General features: G+C 52.0%; 2 protein-coding genes across 2 annotated transcripts; one reads left to right on the top strand and one right to left on the bottom strand.

The window, feature by feature from the left end:
- Positions 1 to 791: 791 nt before the first annotated feature.
- LOC127772093 (peroxidase 72-like) lies at positions 792 to 2,166 on the top strand. Its single transcript, XM_052298080.1, has one exon. The coding sequence runs from the start codon at positions 894 to 896 to the stop codon at positions 1,929 to 1,931; it is 1,038 nt and encodes a 345-aa protein (XP_052154040.1). The 5' UTR covers positions 792 to 893; the 3' UTR covers positions 1,932 to 2,166.
- Positions 2,167 to 3,867: 1,701 nt separating this feature from the next.
- On the bottom strand, positions 3,868 to 4,657 carry LOC127770839 (protein NRT1/ PTR FAMILY 8.3-like). The gene is made up of 2 exons (XM_052296622.1): positions 4,230 to 4,657; positions 3,868 to 3,871 (listed from the first exon to the last, which is right to left on the bottom strand). The coding sequence occupies exons 1-2, from the start codon at positions 4,655 to 4,657 to the stop codon at positions 3,868 to 3,870; spliced, it is 432 nt and encodes a 143-aa protein (XP_052152582.1).
- Positions 4,658 to 8,768: the final 4,111 nt, after the last annotated feature.

Raw genomic sequence — 8,768 nt, forward strand, 5'->3', positions numbered from 1 at the left:
CCATTAGCGGAAATTGCTTCCCAAACCACAAAGGAGTTGATTTACACCGGTTTCGAAGATGGAGAGGACGTTATACCCAGTTTTGTAGTTGAGGGAGACGATTTAATCTGGAGCAAGAGATGAGAGAGGTAAAATAGACTTACTCCTATACATACAACCAGGCAGGCTGGATCGGGCCAGGCCCAATATATGGCCCAATACGACCCAATGACCTATACATCTCTCTACTATCTCACATGCAGCGATGCAGAGTCACGCATCCTGCCAAATGCATAGGTAGAAAGGACGATCAATTCAGGGTTAAAAAAAATAGTGCAATGTTTATAAACTCTTTAATTACTTTTTTTCAGTCATTATCTAAAAAAATACTAATTTTCAGTAGAAGGTACGTAAGGGGAATATATTTTGGAAGGAGTGGCTATAGCTAGTACTAGCTTTTAGGTGCCAATTATAAGTTAATTAAGAAGATGCACACATTTTCGATTAGCCGAGTGCCTTTATAATTAACTACCGCTGTTTGCTTCTGCATACGTGTACCCGATCGATCGAAGCAGCTGAGTCCAACATGCGAAGTGCAGAGGTTGTACTTGCCCCCTTGCAAAAAAAAAAAAAAAAGAAAAAAAGAAGAAGAAGCCTCTAATGGAGGAGGTGAGCATGCATGAAACGGATCGAGCTGGAAAGCGCCATTACCGGCTCCCTCAAACTCCTTAATCTACCATTATCATCTCGTGATCTCACCTCTCCCATCATTATTCTTCGTGTTTGCATCCTATAAATTGCTAGTCACTCTCCTTGATTCCTCACTCAACTCAGCCACAAGTATAGCTAATCAAGCTAGCTAAGCTAAGCTAAGTTAGTATAGTGTGATACCTCTTGTGAAGGTAGAGAGATCAATGGCGGCGACATTGCGTTGGGGCGGCGGCGGGCTCGCGGTGGCGGCGTTTGCGGCGGTGGTCGCGTTGTCCGGCCTCCTCGGCGTCGCGGCGAACTACGGCGGCGGCGGCGGGTTCTTGTTCCCGCAGTTCTATCAGCACACGTGCCCGCAGATGGAGGCGGTGGTGGGCGGCATCGTGGCGAGGGCGCACGCAGAGGACCCGCGCATGGCGGCGTCGCTGCTGCGGATGCACTTCCACGACTGCTTCGTGCAGGGGTGCGACGCGTCGGTGCTGCTCGACGCCGACGGCAGCGGGCGGTTCGCCACGGAGAAGCGGTCCAACCCCAACCGCGACTCGCTGCGCGGGTACGAGGTGATCGACGAGATCAAGGCCGCCCTGGAGCACGCGTGCCCGCGCACCGTCTCCTGCGCCGACATCGTCGCCGTCGCCGCCAGGGACTCCACCGCGCTCACCGGCGGGCCGTGGTGGGAGGTGCCCCTCGGCAGGCGGGACTCGCTGACGGCCAGCCTGAGCGGCTCCAACAACCTCATCCCGGCGCCCAACGACACGCTCCCCACCATCGTCGGCAAGTTCCGCAACCAGGGCCTCGACGTCGTCGACCTCGTCGCGCTCTCCGGCGGCCACACCATCGGCAACTCCCGGTGCGTCAGCTTCCGCCAGAGGCTGTACGGCCAGCTGAACAGCGACGGGAAGCCGGACTTCACCCTGAACCCGGCGTACGCGGCGGAGCTCCGGGAGCGGTGCCCGAGCTCCGGCGGCGACCAGAACCTGTTCGCGCTGGACCCGGCCAGCCAGTTCCGGTTCGACAACCAGTACTACCGCAACATCCTCGCCATGAACGGCCTCCTCAGCTCCGACGAGGTGCTCCTCACCAAGAGCCGGGAGACGATGGAGCTCGTCCACCGCTACGCCGCCAGCAACGAGCTCTTCTTCGCGCAGTTCGCCAAGTCCATGGTCAAGATGGGCAGCATCTCCCCGCTCACCGGCCACAACGGCGAGATCAGGATGAACTGCAGGAGGGTCAACCACTTCTAGAACCCTTCCACGTACGTACGGCGCCCACGGCCGATCGATGTGATGTGATGTGATCCTATTTGCTTCTTTGTGTTTTGCATGTTGATTTTATGATTTGTGTTTTGTATTTGGGATTTGTATTTTGCTTTGCTTTGCTGCTCGCTTAATTGTTCATATTAGTTTTTTCATGTGTGTAATTCCTCCTGCAAATGTATCAAGGAATGGTCTAATAAAAGTCCATATACCAATTTGTTTCTGTCACCTGTTTAACCTTCAAATGTTCGCCCTGTGAAAAGCTTTCAAAATGTTCCCAAGTTCCAAACCTTCAAATTTTCTCAGGGCCCTTTTGGTTATAGCCCAATAAATAGGCCATTACAGCCCAAGAGAAAAACAACCGTAGTCCCACCTTGTCTCTTCTCCCCTCGTGTGTCTCACGCAACACGCACGAGAGCGCCGCCCTCTCATTATCTTCTCACGCTCTCGCACATCGACGACTCCCGGGCGGGCTCAGCCCAATTCAAGGGTATTCAGATGAATACCCAAGATTTCTGAAAAAAAATACATATATAAGATATATATTTCATATGTACTATATGGGAAAATATAGAAAAGGAACTACTTGATAGAAGAAGCCCAATCAAAAAGCCTGGCAGGCTGGTTCCCTCTTCCCACCGCCCTCATCTCCTCATTTTGCAGGCCCAATAGCCAAAACGAAGGCCCAAAATCAAGTAACCCTAGACCACTTCGGCACCTCCTGCCTTCAAATGCGCAGCGCACAGAAGCGAGAAAATGGACATTTAGCCACTTTCAAAAAGCTGTTTCGCTGGAATGCCATTCCGAAAACGCGTTTCGCTAAAATGCCAATATGAAGCGCGCACTCACCGTGTAGGATCGAATCACAACAACTAAGGCAACTAGGGGGGTGAATGGTTGGTATACCCAAAAACCGAAAACTTTTAGCGGAAATAAAAGTTACCCTCGAAATCAATGGAGATCGGTCTGACCGGAATAGATTAGCCGGTCTGACCGAAGCGTAGCCGCCGGTCTGACCGGTGAGATCTGCTCCTGACGCCTGTCGCCGACGCCGGTCTGACCGCCGTGTACCCGCTGGTCTGACCGCCGCGATGCCGTCGGTCTGACCGCCAGTGTGTCGCCAGTTAGACCATCGAAACCCGGTGAAACACAAATCGAAGAACTCTTAAAGTAGATGGTGACTTTATTGATTCTCTCTGTGTTTACAAAGTGCACCAAGAACACTCCTTACAAAAAATTTCGACTAAACTCGAAACCTAACTTAAAACTCAATTCAATTGCTCTCAAAAGCGATACCGGGAAGCCTTATGCTCCCCCTCTATTTATACCCGAGGTAGGCAGCCTAAAGCCATGAACCAAACTCATACTAGAAGTCCTAAACACCTTAGGAAACCCTCTAGTACAAGACACAAACGTTACATAACCAATCATACTAAATTTGGACTCCTTCCAAATTCGACTCCGCATCCCATACGCACACAATACCTCCATCGTATGCCATATGGAATCTCCATCAACCACGTGCATCAACTCTAGCCTTAGTATCCCGCATGATCTCTGACCACCACGAACGTCGTCTTATCCCCAAGCCAGCTCCCGGTCCATCACCGCAAATACTCTCCCGAGGCATCGAGTCACCTACACATGAAATAAACAAAGAAACCATATTCCGAGACCAAGCTATCTCCAACTTGACTCATTAGTAGCAAACAACAGTATTACATACGTATAGTATCCATCTAGAAGACATAATCATGAAACAATCACGGATATCCAAACAAACAACCCGAAACCGAAACCGACACAGAGTCGGCCGGTCAGACCGTGGGCTGCGCCGGTCTGACCACACAATACACGCCGATCTGACCGGTACACCCTGTCCGGTTTGACCGGTCCACATAAAATAACAACAGTACTTGTAGATTCACCTATGAAATCCAATCATCTCCAAAACCATTTCGAAAATAAATTCCAAATAACAAAACCAATAATCTCCAATGCCAATTGTTCATCACAGAATAATAATCAAAAGCACATTTGATTTTACACACCGCCACTTTGCCATTTTGGCTATTTTGTGCATTTTCACTGGAATGCGGCTTGATGAGACCAAATTGTCCTTGCTCACCGGTTGCAAGGGGATCGATCCAGTTCATGGGAGGAAGAGGACGAGTGCGGCGAGGTGGTCCGCGTGGCCGAAATGGAGGAGGCGGCGAGCGAAAACATGGCAGCGGCGGCGACGACGGCGACGCGGGCATGGCGACGCCGCAACGAAGGGAGACGCACGGCCTCCACGCCGACGACGATGACGTCATGTCCTCTGGCGACTCCACCGCCGCCCTGTCAAGGCACGCGAACTGCTTGATGTGCTCCAGCTTGTGGCTGCCCTTGATGCTGGACTCGTGCAGCCGCGACCTGTCGGCGGGGACCTCCACACCCCACTTCCTCGCCGACACGACGAGCATCTGCGCGATCCTCGTCAGCGGGTTGCCATCGGGGCGCTGGTGCCTACACAGCGGCGTGCTGACGAAGAAGTTGACGACGACGATGGCCATGACGTCGTTGAACCCCCGACGAAGAAGCCGATGATGGCTACCGTCGGCGGCTGCCCCTCGGCACCCTCCTGTGCTAGCACCGTTCCAGGGTCCCCGGTGTCCATCCTCCTCTGCTCCCTTCTCCGCCGCCCGGATGTCGTCGCCGCCTTCGTTCGCCATGCCAGACGCCGTTTCTCGGAGACCGGGGGGATGAGCACCCGCCCTGGAGGGCCTTGCCGCTAGAGCCGGGTGCTTGCGCCCGTCGCCGACTGGCGTGCCGGCCATCATCCGCGAGCCAAGACGGCTCGGGCTGCGCCCCGCTTGATCTACGCCGCTTGGGTCGCCGCGATGCACTGGCGTTGTGTCCCTTGCTCGCCGTGCTCACGACACATCGGAAGGGCAATTTCGTCTCATCATCCGGTGGAGGAGCGAAAATGATTTCGAAAATGCACAAAATGGCCAAAATGGCAAAGTGGTGGTAAGTGCGCGCTTTATATTGGTATTTTAGTGAAACAAGTTTTCGGGATGGTATTCCAGCGAAACCGCTTTTTGAAAGTGGCTAAATGTCCATTTTCTCCACAGAAGCAGAAGCGCGTCACGCACGAGCGGTGCACAGACGCCGTCGAGGCATCGCCCTCGCCCTCTCCTCTCGTCCTCTCCCCTTGGCTGGTTGGCCCGGTGCCCCTGTTGGTCGCACTGCAGCGCCTGCGCCCCACCGCCCTTTGCAAGCTACCTCGCCGAGTAGTTCTGATTCGATTCAATCGATTGCCAGAGGCAAGCTATCCAATCCTCACTTTCCAATTTGTTGAATGTGAAGTTTGAATTGCACATTTGTTAGATTGTTGCCTGTTGAACTGCTTAAGTGGTCCATAATATAAGAGAAAATTTGAACCCAATTTGTTGTCTAATACTTGTAGACTGGACAAGTATACACCAAATTTTAACTCAAGAGAGCTGTACTTTGTTTATTGTAGTGAATGGCTGCCTAATTTTGTGCATTAACCATGGTGTGATGGCGTGATGTTGATGGATTCGTGGATATATACTTAATCTGTAGATTGTAGTGCATATATTTTTCACAAAGTATCACAATAATAACTCAATAAGTAGCACTGTACCATATTGTTGATTATTTTTTTAATCTGAAACATGAAGAGGAAAAATGATCCCGCTATTTTTAGAAAAAAATGGTACTTAAATACCATATTGTAAGATTTTTTTTATCATATTTGATATGTTGAACGATTGTCAATCAGTAGTTTAGTACTTCCATATGTTAAACACATTAAATTTATGGCCAATTCTGCTTATATCAGTTATATATATTATACAACTATTAGTTAGAACGATATGAAATTATAGATATCAAATGTTAGGCGTTGGGTTGAATTTTGTTTTACTTCTTCCTATTTTGAATACCCAACCTTAAAATCCTAGGCCAGCCACGCTTTTTCGGAACCATAAAACTATATTTGTATTGCTGTTTAAATTTTCTTTTTGTAAATTTGTATTATTACTATATTGTGTCATCATTTAACTAAATTTGTTCTAGCATATATAGATTTTGTGGTGTTCGAAAATTTTAGTATGTGAAGTGAACTCTAAAGTAGGACTACCCGACGATAAAATTCTGGCTACGCTACTATCTTACAATTATTCCATGTATCATGGTGATAGAGTTTCACAAAACCATACTGACACACTTTTGACCTATTGTTGTTTGATTCACCATTCTTACAACTTCTATTGTAGCCAAATATTTGCCTTCTACAAATATGCTATAAGTCCAGCTTGGCTCGGCTTGTTAAGCTCGCGAGCCACAGTTTAGCAATTGGCACAATCGGTATGCTGAAGATGCTAAGACTAGGGGCAGGTGGCACTGTAGAATGGAATGGGGAGAACACCACATGTACACACCCAATGGGAGGGGTGGCCATGTATTAATATAGGAAGCACACGTACAGGATCCTCAATTAGAGGAGAATACAAGGAAAGAAACAATACAATACAATCTGTACATATATGGCAAAGTATTCCTAATACCTGCCCGCAGTCGCAGCGGGAGGATCACGAACGCAAAGGCTGGATCAAAAATCTGTAAATAACTGCACAGGCAAGCCCTTGGTCATGAAATCGGCGAACTGATGCGTAGACGGAACATGGAGCACACGGACCTGTCCCAGAGCCACCTTTTCCCGAACAAAGTGGATGTCAATCTCAATGTGCTTGGTGCAGCGGTGGTGAACCGGGTTGGCGGTCATGTAGACAGCACTAACGTTGTCGCAAAAGACAACGGTCGTGGTGGAGATGGGAGCATGCAACTCCTGGAGTAGCTGGCGGAGGCAACAACACTCGGCAATCGCGTGAGCAACGGCACGATACTCCGCTTTGGCACTGGAGCGGGAGACCGTCGTCTGTCGCTTGGAGGACCAAGACACCAGGTTATCACCGAGGAAGATGCAGTAGCCTGAGGTGGAGCGACGAGACTCGGGGCAGCCGGCCCAGTCTGCGTCGGAGTAGGCGGTCAGAGACCCGACCGGACCGGTGCCGATGTGGAGGCCGGCGGAGAGTGAGCCCTTGATGTAGCGTATGATGCGTTTAACCAAGGCGAGGTGAGGCTCGCGAGGGTCATGCATAAAAAGACACACCTGTTGAACGGCATAGGCGATCTCAGGACGGGTGAGGGTGAGATACTGGAGGGCACCGGCGAGGCTCCTGTACTCAGTAGTACTCAGTAGGATCGGCGACGGGGGCACCCTCCGAGGCGGAGAGCTTGGCGCGAGTATCAACCGGGGTGGCGGTGGGGTGGTATTCAGACATGCCGGCTCGCTGCAGGAGATCGACGGCATACTGTCGCTGGGACAGGAAGAGGCCGTCGGGTGTGCGACGGACGGAGATGCCGAGGAAGAAGTGGAGGTCACCAAGATCTGTCATGGCGAACTCGGTGTGCAACCGAGCCGTGATGTGGCGAAGAAGCTCAGCGGAGGAGGCCATGAGGATGATGTCGTCGACGTAGAGCAGCAGGTAGGCGAGGCGATCACCGTCTCGGAGGATGAAGAGCGATGTGTCGGAGGCCGATGGCGTGAAACCCAGCTGACGAATGTATGTAGCGAACCGTTGGTACCAAGCCCGAGGCGCTTGCTTGAGGCCGTAGAGGGAGCGCTGGAGGAGGCACACAGCGTCGGGAGCAGCGGGGTCGATGAAGCCGGACGGCTGCTGGCAATACACCGTCTCGTCGAGGGTGCCGTGGAGGAAAGTGTTCTTCACATCAAGTTGATGAATCGGCCAGGAGCGGGAGGTGGCGATGCTGAGGACGACACGAATGGTAGAGGGCTTGACGACGGGGCTGAAGGTCTCGTCGTAGTCGATGCCATGTTGTTGGGAGTAGCCATGAACAACCCAACGTGCCTTGTGACAGGCGAGCGAGCCATCAGAGTGGAACTTGTGCTTGAAGATCCACTTGCCGGTAATGACGTTTGCACCAGGTGGGCGAGGGACGAGCCGCCACGTGCCATTGTCGATCAAAGCCTTGAACTCTTCGGCCATGGCTGCATGCCAGTTGGGGTCGGCGAGGGCAGAGCGGTAGTTGGCCGGCAGTGGAGAAATGGCGCCGTGGGATGCCGAGAGCACGAGTCGATCCATTGGCTTGAGAGAACCGGTCTTGGAGCTTGTCACCATGGTGTGGACCTGCGGGGGAGGTGTGGGTGCAGCCGGAGCGACGACTTGGGGCGGAGGAGTTGGCGCCGGTCGTCGTTGGTAGTGGTACGGGAATGGCGCCACCGTGCCGGCTGGTCGTGAAGAAGACGTGGACGGCCGGATAGCTGGTGACGACGGTGCCCTGCTTGAGGAAGATGGAGACATGGCAGCCGGCTGTGTGGAACTTGCCGTCGTCCCGCCCGCAGTGTGATGCGGCTGCACGTAGTAGGGCAGGTGCTCGTCCTTAGTCAAGGGAGCACCCGTGGGTAGCCGCTGCTCGACGTTCACAGGGAACGGAGCGTGCGGCAGGTGCGGCTGCTCAACACCAGCCAGTGGTGGAGCGACCACAGAGGGAGCAGGAGCATCCTGCAGTAGAAAATCCAAAGAGGAAGCATCGACGGGATCTCCCGAAAATGGAAACTGTGTCTCATCAAAAATGACATGGCACAAAATAATGATGCGGCGGGTGGATATGTTGAGGCAGCAATAACCTTTGTGCGAGGAGGGGTAGCCCAAAAAGACGCAAGCGGCGGAGCAGGGTGCAAGTTTGTGGGCAGCGGTGGCACTAAGGTTAGGATAGCATAAACACCTAAAC

Source organism: Oryza glaberrima, chromosome 4, assembly GCF_000147395.1.
Source record: "Oryza glaberrima chromosome 4, OglaRS2, whole genome shotgun sequence".
NCBI lineage: Eukaryota > Viridiplantae > Streptophyta > Magnoliopsida > Poales > Poaceae > Oryza > Oryza glaberrima.